The sequence below is a fragment of the Triticum urartu genome, chromosome 7A, assembly GCF_056163025.1.
Source record: "Triticum urartu cultivar PI428250 chromosome 7A, HENAU_Tu73, whole genome shotgun sequence".
In the NCBI taxonomy this organism is placed as follows: Eukaryota; Viridiplantae; Streptophyta; class Magnoliopsida; order Poales; family Poaceae; genus Triticum; species Triticum urartu.
The window spans coordinates 183,830,752-183,843,147 of record NC_141879.1 but is presented as its reverse complement, the minus strand read 5'-3'; the positions used below and the strand labels follow the sequence as shown (position 1 = coordinate 183,843,147).

The 12,396-nt window shown below is 43.8% G+C and overlaps 1 protein-coding gene across 1 annotated transcript; it reads right to left on the bottom strand.

Annotated features, from left to right (window-relative positions):
* Positions 1 to 6,540: 6,540 nt before the first annotated feature.
* On the bottom strand, positions 6,541 to 11,447 carry LOC147958896 (uncharacterized). The gene is made up of 3 exons (XM_087532353.1): positions 10,944 to 11,447; positions 10,664 to 10,877; positions 6,541 to 6,659 (listed from the first exon to the last, which is right to left on the bottom strand). Exons 1-3 carry the CDS (start codon positions 11,445 to 11,447, stop codon positions 6,541 to 6,543), a joined length of 837 nt encoding a protein of 278 aa, XP_087388479.1.
* Between the last annotated feature and the right edge of the window lie 949 nt (positions 11,448 to 12,396).

Below are 12,396 nucleotides of genomic sequence, written 5' to 3'. Positions count from 1 at the left end.
ACACCAATGTTTCCAATGACGTGTGGGACTCACCCTACTGACCTGACGCGTGGCGTCTATGTCAACTAAAGACCCACCATACTTACATCTGGGACCGGGGGACCTATGTGTCAACACGGTGGCAGAGGGCGGGGGTTCGAACCCGCAACCTTCGCGCTGCAACAAGAGGTCCCCAACCACCACGCAAACATGCCTATTGTGCTAACTTTCCACACGAAACTTTCTTATAGAGATAGTTGTCTGTTGGGCCTAGACCATGAAAACAATGTAGTGCTTTCTGCTAGCGACCATGGGCCGGCCCAAGATGCGACCATGGACCTTGGTGCTTCTTTTCATTTTTTCCTTGCGTTTTTCACATTTGTTTTTTTGCTTAGCTATTAATTTTTTTTGAAAATATTCTAATATATATTATAGAAATCAGTTCACATCAAATCTTGAATAAATGTTGATCCTGTATTTAAAAAATGTTAATCAAGCATTTCAAGAAAATGTTAAAAATTATTTGAAAAATATTAATCAAGCATTTGAAAAAGTTAATTGTGTATAGACAAAATGTTGACCATCTATTAAAAACATGTTAAGCTTGCATTTAATATTTTTAAATATGTATAGAAAATGTTAACCACGTATTTAACTTGTATTCGAAAAAGTTAAGTGTGTATAGAATAAATGTACAATGTATACAAAAAATGTTAAACTTGTAGTTGAAAAATGCTAAATGTGTATAAAAAAATGTTGGCCATGTATATAGAAAATATTAAATCTATATAGAAAAAATGTTGACCATGTATTCCGAATATGTTAAACTTGTATATTTGAATATGAATAGAAAAAGTTGACCATGTATTTAAATAAGTGGAAATTTGTCTTTTTGGCGAGAGGTGCACCGAAAGCATTTGACATGCAACAATACGGTTAATTCAACATAAAATATGGTCTAATGTGTTTTGGAAAATGTAGTGGTCCAATTTAAAGATAAATTTACAGTTAGTTTTACACGAGTAAATATGAAAATGAACTGCAACAAGTAACAAGTTCATAGTATAGAATTACTTGCATGGTAGTACATGTATCGAAGTATCAAATATTCAGTTTGTGGTTAACCAAACTGAAAACGGTGAAATATTTCTTCCCTTTATTAAGAAAAACTGTCGCGGTGTAGACCAGTCCCTGCGCTCGCCGCTGAGAAATGAAGAGACAGGGAGTTGAGCGCTCGATCAGTCCATCGTATCGTATCGTACGTCGATACATGTGTTCCCTCGCGTCCTAAACTGTTGGCTGGGCAGCAAAACTCTCATACGGTTGTCTTGGGTTGTGAACCTTTGGGAAACGAAGGCCCAGATTCATTTTGCCCGGGTTAGCAAGCTAACCGAATAGGTTTAGCTCTTTTTAATACAACCGATCGCTGTGTGTCGACGAGACATCGAGCCTGGGCAAGTGCTGAAGGTCGCCGGGCGGTGTCTCCGCCACTGGAAGTAAGTACTAGCTAGGCATATTCCAATGTGCTAAATTTTTGCCACATATTCTATATTCCTAAATCATAGCTCTCCAAAAAAATTGAGCCCCAGCTAATAATTCATGTGAGCTTACCATCCAATCTTTGTTTGTGGTGATATTTTTAGTTTGTGAAGCAACTATATTTTATATTAATTTATAATTACTGGAAATTTATCATGACATGACCCTACCCATAGAACCTCCCTCCACCAAATTTTAGCTCATTTATTCTAGCCAATTTCCCTGAGCATTTTTCCAAAAAATTTGTTCAGTGGAGAGCACTGTGAAGGAAGCACCATTTTTATTTATCCAAATGGTATGAAAATTTTAAAGTGCCTTCATATGCCCAAATTATCCTCCTCCTCCAAATTTTATATCAATCCATTCAGTCATTTGAGTCTAGCTTCAACATTCATATTTCTGTCCAATGTGGTACGTTGCAAAGCAAGTGACACCTAGGCTCCTCCATTTGAGCAGCAAATTTTCCAACACAGTGTCCTTGGTAGATTATCATCCTCGGCCAAAAGTCAGGCCCATTGGGCATGTGCATTTTCCCCACCACTAATCAAACACCTGGGTGCTAATTCATGTTTGAGCTCAGTTCGGTCTCCTCGTGAGATTCTTCTATTGCCTTCTTCTTCCTGACACCTATCGGGGAAGTGCCCAACCCACTAGACATGCCTAGGCCGCCCAGAACGCGTGGCAACGCCACGGTCATGCGGTGACCACACGGTAGGCATGCGAGTTTACGCGCTCTGGAGTTGGGGCCCTCAGCCACCATCCAAACCTCAACGTGTCGCCACCAAACCATGTATTTCTAATTAAATAGATACTTATGTACCTATAAATGATTTTTGAAAAAAAATAAAGAGAAAACTATGAGGCAGCTGCAGTTCAAATTTAACCCGCTTTCAGCTGAATCAACGGAAATTTGTCTTTTTCACCAGAGGTGTATAAATACTTTTGACGACCAACCATTTTGTCAATTGTACATTAAATATGTCCTAATATATTATAAAAATGACATGGTCCCATTTTGCAACAAATATATCGTAGGTCATTCACAATAAAAACTCATTTTGGGCACTCGAAAAATAGAAAATGAAACTTCCGTCCAAAGAAAATGAAAACTTTCTTAGGCAACATTATTTGCCATCCGAATATGCACCCTTTTGCACAATATGCGATCATTTGAACAAACTATGCCATGGATGTGGCCATAACATTGATTATTTGGCTTGAAAGCCATGCATCTTCACACATGATAGCTCGTCTCTGTGAACACCTTTTTAAAATAATTATCGTATTACAAGTTTATTATTTTTCCTGATAACTTGGTCACATATGATGACACAATATGAAGGTTTTCTAAATTTTTTATGCCTGTTTCAAAATGCAGTCAAAACGAGGGGCATGACCGTTCCTAGCTAGTGGTTGAATCTTGGAAACCTTATAGTTATATACATAGAAATGATTTTTGAAAAAAATAAAGAGCAAACTATGAGGTAGCTGCAGTTCAAATTTAACCCGCTTCCAACTCAATCATCAGAATTTTGTCTTTTCACTAGAGGTGGATCAAAACTTTTGACAACCAACCATTTGATCAGTTGTGCATTAAATATGGCCTAGTATTTTAGAAAATTGATTTGGTCCAAATTTGCAACAAATATATGGTAGATCCTTCATGAAAAAACTCATTTTGGGCACCCGGAAAATGGAAAATGAATTTTTCGTGAAAAGAAAATGAAAACTTCCTTAGGAAACATTGTTTTCCAATCCAATATGCACCCTTGTGCATAATATGAGATCATTTAAAAAAACTATGCCATGAATATGGCCATAAGATTGATCATTTGGCTTGAAATCCATGCATCTTCACACATGATAGCTCATTTCTGAGAACACTTTTTTAAAAAAATTATCATATTACAAGTTTATTATTTTCCCGGTAACTTGGTCACATATAATGACACAATGCGAAGGTTTTCCAATTTTTTGAATTTTTATGCCTGTTTCAAAATGCAGTCAAAACGGCGGGCATGCCCGTTCCTAGCTAGCGGTTGAACTTTGGAAAACTTTTGGTGTTTCTCTAATTAAATAGATACTTATGTACCTAGAAATGATTTTTGGAAAAAATAAAGAGCAAACTATGAGGCAGCTGCAGTTCTAATTTTACCCGCTTTCTTCTGAATCGGCGGAAATTTCTCTTTTTCACGAGAGGTGGATCGAAAGTTTTGACACCCAACCATTTGATCAATTGTGCATTATATATGGCCTAATATTTTAGAAAATTGATTTGGTCCAAATTTGTAACAAATATATTGTAGGTCTTTCACAAAAGAACTCATTTTGGACATTAGAAAAATGGAAAATGATTTTTTCATGAAAAGAAAATGAAACCCCCAAATCAACATTGTTTGTCATCCCAAAATACACACATGTGCACTATATTGATTCATTTTAACAAATTATACGTGGTAAATATGTCGAATGTTTGCCCTGAATAAGAGGATAAAAACTATAAGAAAAACAACAGATTTTTTTACACAACCTTAATTATGATTGGTGGAATCAGCTAAGGCATGGATGGATGACATGGCGTACATCCGCCCATCCAACCATCCCGAGCCAGATCTGCAGCCACCCCACGACTCCACGATCTCTCCTCTCCTCTCCTCCACATCCACCGCACCCACCCACCCACCCACCCCCGCCCGCCGACGACCTCCACTCCACCGGCGACCTCCGCCCTCTGCCCCCGATCCTCTCCACATCCCCTCACCTTCTATCCTCCGCCCTCCGCCTTCTGCCCTAGATCGAGGACGCGGACGCCGTCAGATCCACCATGCCCACAGCTCTCTCTGCCCCAGCCGCCACCGCCCCTCTCTCCAGGCATGGATGGATGACATGGCGTACATCCGCCCATCCAACCATCCCGAGCCAGATCTGCAGCCACCCCACGACTCCACGATCTCTCCTCACCCCACGATCTCTCCTCTCCTCTCCTCTCCTCCACATCCACCGCACCCACCCACCCACCCACCCCCGCCCGCCGACGACCTCCACTCCACCGGCGACCTCCGCCCTCTGCCCCCGATCCTCTCCACATCCCCTCACCTTCTATCCTCCGCCCTCCGCCTTCTGCCCTAGATCGAGGAGGCGGACGCCGTCAGATCCACCATACCCACAGCTCTCTCTGCCCCACCGCAAACCCTACCCACAACCTCGCCGCCACCGCCCCTCTCTCCTCGCCCTATCTCCATACCGCACGCGGGGGAGGGAGGGAGGCCCCAAATCGAAGTGAGCAACAGCTTCCGGATCCAAATCGAGAGGGGCACACATCGTCACCTTCCTCCGCCCCTTGGCTCCTCTGTGTCGCCCTACCCCGCGGCTCCCGCGACGCCGAGCTGGACGGGAGGAGCCACCGCCGCGCAGCACGCGCGCGCCGGTAGGGCGAGGGGATCGATGTCGAAGCTGTATGTGCAGGCGGTGCCCCCGCCGGATCTGAACAAGAACACCGACCTGGTTCATGTACCCGGGGGTCTGGACCACCTACATCTTCATCCTCTTCGTCTCCTGGCTCCTCATCCTCTCCATCTTCGGCTGCACCCCCGACATGGCCTAGACGCTCGTCAACCTCGGCCACTTTGCGGTACCCGGCTCTCCCCCTCCCCTCCCTCCCTCCCTTACATGTCCTTGACTCTCTCCCAGATTAGGATTGCGATGGGGATCTAATTCTCTATGCATTCAGGTTTCAGCTTACCATCATTTTGTTGTTATGTCTTGCATGTTCCTACCTTATGAGTATACAAAATAGATAAGTATCACTACCAAGGATTGATATCTCTCATTTCCATCCTCAAAAGTGTTGAAATAGTAAACCATAGTTATGCCCCTATTGGGTGTATAGTATGTAAAGTAGCAGAGTACACCGATTACCATTCTGTCTGCTGACATACACTTTCAAAGACCTTTTAACATAGAGTTCATATAGTTATACAGTGCTTTTTAGCTTAGATATCATACAGTTATGCAGTGCTCCCTACACTATGCCTGTTTACTATATGTATCATTCACATATTCTTGGATAGCACTAACTACATATGCAGTGCTCAAGGTCAGTTAGTTTTTTCTAGTACTTATACCATGAATTCAACTTTGATGATAGGCTAGACGTCTCTGGTACGCATATGTAGTGCCATGTCTCTTTATTTGTAAGTTGAATACAGTGATATCTTTGATGCTACGTCAACCATGAATTCAACTTTGATGCTGAAGCCCAAGGAGCAGGAGGTCCTGGTGCTGGAGGATGCACAGGGGAAGACCCATCTCAAGGGCCTCTCTAAGGTACAGTACTAGTATCAATACTTCCTACTCTGCTCTCACAATGTAGCCTCTTTTCAAATTACACAGATGATTACAAAAAATAAGCTTGGGTTAGCTTCATTGATGCCAATTGTTTTTACATCCCACCCGACATAACCATCTTAACTGTGTGGTGATCTCTCTCTATTAAGAGGTTTTTATTTGTCTTCCTTTGCAGGTTCATGTCAGGTCCATTGAGGATTTCACGCAGTTGGGCTATTTCAATGAGAACCATGACAAGCAAAAGGCCACCAAGGCTTCTTATACCTAGCAGCAACCTACTAAACCCTCTTCTCACCTGCAGCCACCACCCACGCACAAATACCAGCTGGCAAAACAGTTGCCCAATGGGCACCTCCACATTTGTGCTTATGTCCAGCAATATTTTTTTCGAACCGGGCATGACCCCTTTCCATTGCAAATGAACGGAAATACAAAGTACCGAGAACAGCAGGAGGAAAGGAAAGAGGTACAGCGAGTTCGAGCACTGCCAAGAAACCCACTGCGTTCGCTCGTCATCGTAACGAACGCCTTGGGGCGAAAACCTGACAGCACCATAGTTCATCCAAACACTAAGAAGTCTATTACAACCAGGCACCAACGCACAGAAGGCAAAAGTACGAAAAGCTAGAGCTTTGGCCTAGACAAAAGCAAGATCTCGAAGCGCCATGCTTGTGATCATTCTCCCTCGATTGGCCTCCTCACCGCTTCACACATCTTCATCAGCCGCGTTGTACTCGCCCTGACCATCTCCGCCCCGCTCCGCAGCTCCTTGAGACCCTCTTCCTTTTGCAAACCTGCCCAGTACAACAAAAAGGAAACCATGGAGAAAATAATCTCGAAAGGAGTTTTAATCTGTTTTTTCTCAAATGTAGCTCGGTTTCGAGCAAGCCAGATCGCCCAACAAACCGCAGCGAGACCCACAGTATAGTACCTTCCTCCAGCAGGGAGGAAAGTGTTGCACCAAGAGAAATATTGCCAGTAATTGTTCGGGCACAGGTCAGTTCCCAGAACCATTCCAACACATCTCCAAATTACTCTAGCAACCGGGCAGGTAAAAAATAGATGGTTGGAGGACTCAACTTCATTGCAAAACGAGCACCTGGGGTTCCCAAGCCATCCCCTTTTTTTCATAACTTGCCTGGTAAGAACAGCATCCTGGGACAACTGCCACATAAAGATTTTGATTTTTAGAGGAATCTTGGCCTTCCAAATCCATCTGTAGTGACAGCCACTAAGAGCGTTTTCCAACCATTTATACATTGATTTGGTAGAGAATCTACCATTTCCATTGAGCCCCCAATACACCCGATCCCCCTCAGGACTAAGTTGTAGTTTGTTAATGTTGTTTCTCATTTCCTCCCATTGTTTCTGGAGGTCCGGAGTGAGCCTTCTCCTGAAGAAAGTGTTGATTTCCACATTTTTGAACTCAGCAACAGTGCAATCTTGGTTAGTGCAGATATCTAAAAGCAAAGGATATCTCTCCTGGAAAGGGCTTGATCCATTGATGGGGTCTTTCCATACCCTAGTGAGGTTCCCAGATCCCATATTAATTCCCCTGCCAGCCATATAATTTTTTTTGATTTTAAGGAGAGCTTTCCAGCACGGCGAATCAGTGAATCTGGGTTCAACCGTAGCCACAATTTTGTTTTTCAAATATCGCGCACGCACAATGTCTTGCCAAAGCCCATTTTTGGTCTCTAGTTTCCACCACCACTTGACCATCAAACTAATGTTTTGTTTCCGAAGATCTTTAACCCCCAGGCCTCCTTTCTCTCTTGACCTACAGATTCTGCCCCACCTGACAAGGTGATATCGTTTCTTCTTGTTACACCCTTGCCAAAAGAATTTTCTTCTGTGCTTGTCAAGTTTTTCAACGAAAGTCTTGCTCATTAACCACATAGACGTATGATACAGTGAAATTTGTGTCACAACCGAATCCAATAGGGTAAGTCTACCCCCCATGGAGGCAGCATTGCCGATCCAAGCCTCAAACCTCTTGAGGTATTTAGCCACAATGAAATCCCAGTCTGAGTCTCTAAGGGCAGTGTAGCTAACAGGCATACCAAGGTATTTAAAAGGAAAACTGCCCACATCACAGTTAAACAACTCAGCGTAGTATTTAACAGTGTTGTCATCTCCACCCACGGTAAAGATCTCGCTCTTTTGGTAATTGACTTTAAGCCCAAACATAAGCTCAAAAGTGTAAAGCAGTAACTTCAGGTTCACTGCCTTATCCACATCATGATCCAAACAGATAATAGTATCATCCGCGTATTGGAGCACCGCAACTCCATTTGTAATGAGATCAGGCGCCAGACCCATCAGCATTTTATTTTTTTGAGCATTAGTGATCATTTTGGCAAGGCAGTCAGCAGCCAAATTAAATAGGAAAGGGGAGTGGGGATCCCCTTGTCGAACCCCTTTGGCACTCTGGAAATATGGGCCAACCTAATTATTTAGCTTTATACTCACTGTCCCATTAAGCAAGATTTGTTTAATCCACCCACACCAGGTTTCATTGAAACCTCGCAGTTTGTGACATTCTAGGAGAAAATCCCAGTTTACCTTATCATAGGCTTTTTCAAAATCAAGCTTCAGGACGACCCCCACCCTTTTTTACACATGAGTATAGTTTAAAATCTCATGTAGGGAGAGCACGCCATCCATAATGCTCCTCCCTTTAATAAAAGCATTTTGGGTTGAGCTAATTAACTTGTCAGCATACCTCTCAACACGACGATCCAGCACTTTGGTAATCAACTTATACGGGCATCTCAGGAGACATATAGGCCTAAATTGCTGAATTTTATCAGCATCAGCGGTTTTGGGTAAAAGGGTTATCACTCCATAGTTGAGGCGTTGGACATCAAGTGTCCCTTTATGGAAATGCTCAAACAGCCTCATGATATCTTCTTTAACTATGTCCCAACACACCTGATAAAATTCTACAGGGATGTTATCCGGACCAGGAGCTCTATTATGTGCCATGGAAAACAAAGCTTCCTTAACTTCTGTCTCAGTGAACTCACGACATAAATCTGCATTATCGTCAGCACTAAGTTTTTCCTCATCAGCCCAAGTGTCAGGTCTAAGGTGGAACAAATTACCCGGCTCAGGCCCAAATAGATTTTTGTAAAAATCTGTAGCGTGAGCAATTAGCTTATCCGTACCTTCAATTTCAATTCCCCCAGCCTTCAGGGAGTGAATTGTGTTTTTTCTTTTCCGCCCGTTGGCGATTTTATGATAATAGTCAGTGTTCAGGTCCCCTTTTAAAAGCCAACGCTCATGAGATTGTTGAAGCCAAAAGATCTCCTCATTCACCAGCAGCTCATGTAGCTCAATGCCGACATCCACCTTAATGCCATACATCTCCGGGGACAGGGGGCCATTTTCTTCTAGCATGGCCAGTTCCATCCTAAGTTCTTCCTTCCTTTTTTTATCATGGCCATATTTATCCGAACCCCAACCTTTGAAGTAAGTCTTGAATCTTTTCAGTTTAATGTTTAAGATGTCAATAGGATCAGATGAGAAAACTTTTCTTGCCCAAATCTTAGCAACAGTGGGCAGGAACTTTTCATTTTTGACCCAGGCAAAATTGAAACGAAACTCACGAGGTTTAGGAGCTTCACGCCCTCCCTCCCCACTGGACAGCAGCAGGGGGCTGTGATCTGAAAGTTCCCGGACCAGTTTTCTAACAGATACTAAAGGAAATAGATTTTCCCAGTCCTCAGACATCAAAATCCGGTCAAGTTTTTTTAGAGTGGGATGGGCTTGGTTGTTAGTCCAGGTATACCTCCCCCCGCTAGTGTGAATCTCTCTAAGGGCCAGGGCATTGATAATAGAGTTAAAGAGATCAGTGGATCTACTATTACTCATTTTCTTATTCTTCTCATCACAGCTGCGCAGGATATTAAAGTCACCGCCTACAATGTAGGGGACCTTCATATTACTACACATGGAAGCAAGCTCAACTAGGAACTCCTCTTTGTACTCCTCATGAGCAGACCCGTAAACTACCAACATGCCCCAGGCAACTTTCCTCTTCTTGTCACGTATAACCATTTGCAGAATATATTTGCCTTTGCTACAGGAGACAATATCAAAAGTATCATGTCTCACACCGCCCAGGATGCCCCCAGATTTCCCCATAGATGGAATCCATTCCCAATGGAACAGACCAAAGGGATCAATCCTCCTAATGCATTTAGGAGTAATTTTTTTCTTCATAGTTTCCTGCAACCCAATGAAATCCAGGGAATGGTCACTAATCAAGTCTGAGAGGCAGGTGGCCATTCCTTTCTTGCCCGCCCCTCTACAATTCCAAATGAGACCTCTCATTTGGAACGCTTTTTGTGGAATTGAGATCGAGTAGCCCTGCCAGGAGGCTTTGCAGGGCTACAGACAAGTTCTTCATTAGAGTTATGATTTTTCTGGCTCCTAGTTACAGGTCTAGGCAGCTTAACAATAGATTTTTTCCTAAGTCTTCTAGTTTTCTTACCAGATGAGACTTGCTCATGTAATATATCTTCCTGGTCAAGCCAGGTAAGATTAATAGGGACAGTTTTCCCCAACCCATTAGTAACTAGAATGTCATCCCCATTATCAGCATTATTTTCCTTATTCTCATCCATCCTATTATTCTCATCCAGGTTCTCTCTTACCCTCTCCAGCTCTCTAAGAACATTAATGCAAGAGAAATCATCATCAGGTATATCCACACCCATGCAAGCAACTCTACTAAGTAATTCAGTGTTGGAAAGAGTATCAAAAGAATTACTGCAAGAAATGTGATTATTACCTCCCCGGTCTTGTTTCTGAGCAAGACGAATGGCTTTTGTCTCAATATTCTCCTGCATCCTCTGCACATTGCGCTTGCTGAATTTAATAACCGCTTCAGGAGCAAGGGGAGGGGTGAGGATAGGCTCATCACTGCATTCAGAAGGTGGGAGTTGTACCATGTAGTCACTATTGTCCTTCAGGCCTGAGTCAACGTCACCTTCCACTTCCACAATCTGAGCAGAATTAGAAACCACATCGGCGTATGATAAAGATCGACGAGCTATAGATGGTGCATTTACCTTCACTTCCTGGTTAACAGAGTTTTCCACCAGATCGCAGTTCCCAACATGGTTTAGAGTTACCATCCAATTGGAGGCCTCCTGATCTGTCTTTTTCACCGGAAGTTCATGCTCTTTAGCCATAGTCTCAATTAGGAGAGAAGAATCAATATCACTATCAGAAGACATGGACGTTTCTTGCTCTTGTGGTGACAGACGACAGGTCTTGCCCCCACGAGCAGATGACTCTCTTTTCTCCCCATTTTTAGGGCTAGATTGATCTCCCTCCAATCCCTGATCATCTCGTTTACGTTTAGGAGTCTGGTCAGTTTTGGTGGGAGCCTCTCTAGCATCCACACGAACAGTCTCCTCACGAACATGATTTATCACCAGAATCTCCTCAACTTCAAATGTGAATTTATAGAAACGGCCCCCCAAGACCCCTTCAGCTGTGGCCGGGAGCTGCTTCATAGATCTGCACCCAATTTTTGCCCTAACTGAAGATGGACGATTCATAGTGGACATATCCACTTCAAGGGTTATGCCCACAAGCCCGCCCACATAAGCCACAGTTTTATCACAGCGTTTGTTAGGGGGGATCTTCCCAATTCTCACCCAAGCAACTTCCAGGAGCCCTTCTGAATCAATATCTTCGGACCAAGGGGAAAACTTGATCGAAACACCACATTGCTTCAACTTAATATGTTCCACAAACAGAGCACGATCAACTTCTCTAGGATTAGGCATACGCATCACAAACATCTGAGGAGCGAAAATTTTTGCAGAGCAACGCCATCCCTGTCCCACATACACACTAAGCTCATGCTCTATATCCTTGGTCAGTGCAGACCCCTCGATGATGGTGACTACAATATTGTAAATCCTCTCTCTAGGTTGCCTATCGATACTAAAATTAGGGATGTAGAAGAAACCTTGCCCCTTGCTTTGAAAAGCACACATAGTAGGAGAAAATTCCCAAGGTAAGAACTCAGTGCAAATAACAGATAGGTGTCCTTTCTTCTTGCACCGCTCGCAAATCGCTTGCAGGCATCTAGCAGTGGGATGCCCAGTCAGATTACAGATCTGACATGGGTGTGGGAAGGGAGCGATGTTACCAGTATGCTCAGGAGGCCCGCGCGCCCGAGGTGATGCAGGGATCTTCTCCACCGCGCGCGGCTCACTTGTGTCTCCATCATCATCTCCCCACCTCCCCTGCCGAGGTGGAGCAGCGTGCTTGTCGCCAGCAGCCTCATCCCACTTCCTGGATCCAGCATCACCAGATCCAGAAGCCTTCTGAGTCGAGGATCCTCCCGAATCCATCTTGCGCTTCCAGACATTGTGATCAAAGCCGCGGCCGCGACCCCGGCCCCGATCGAAACGACCAGCCCCCCGACCATGTCTCCCCGCGCCGAAGCCCTCATCTCTCATGGTGTTCTCCTCATAGATCGGAGTAGGGGCGGGAGAAAATGGTGTA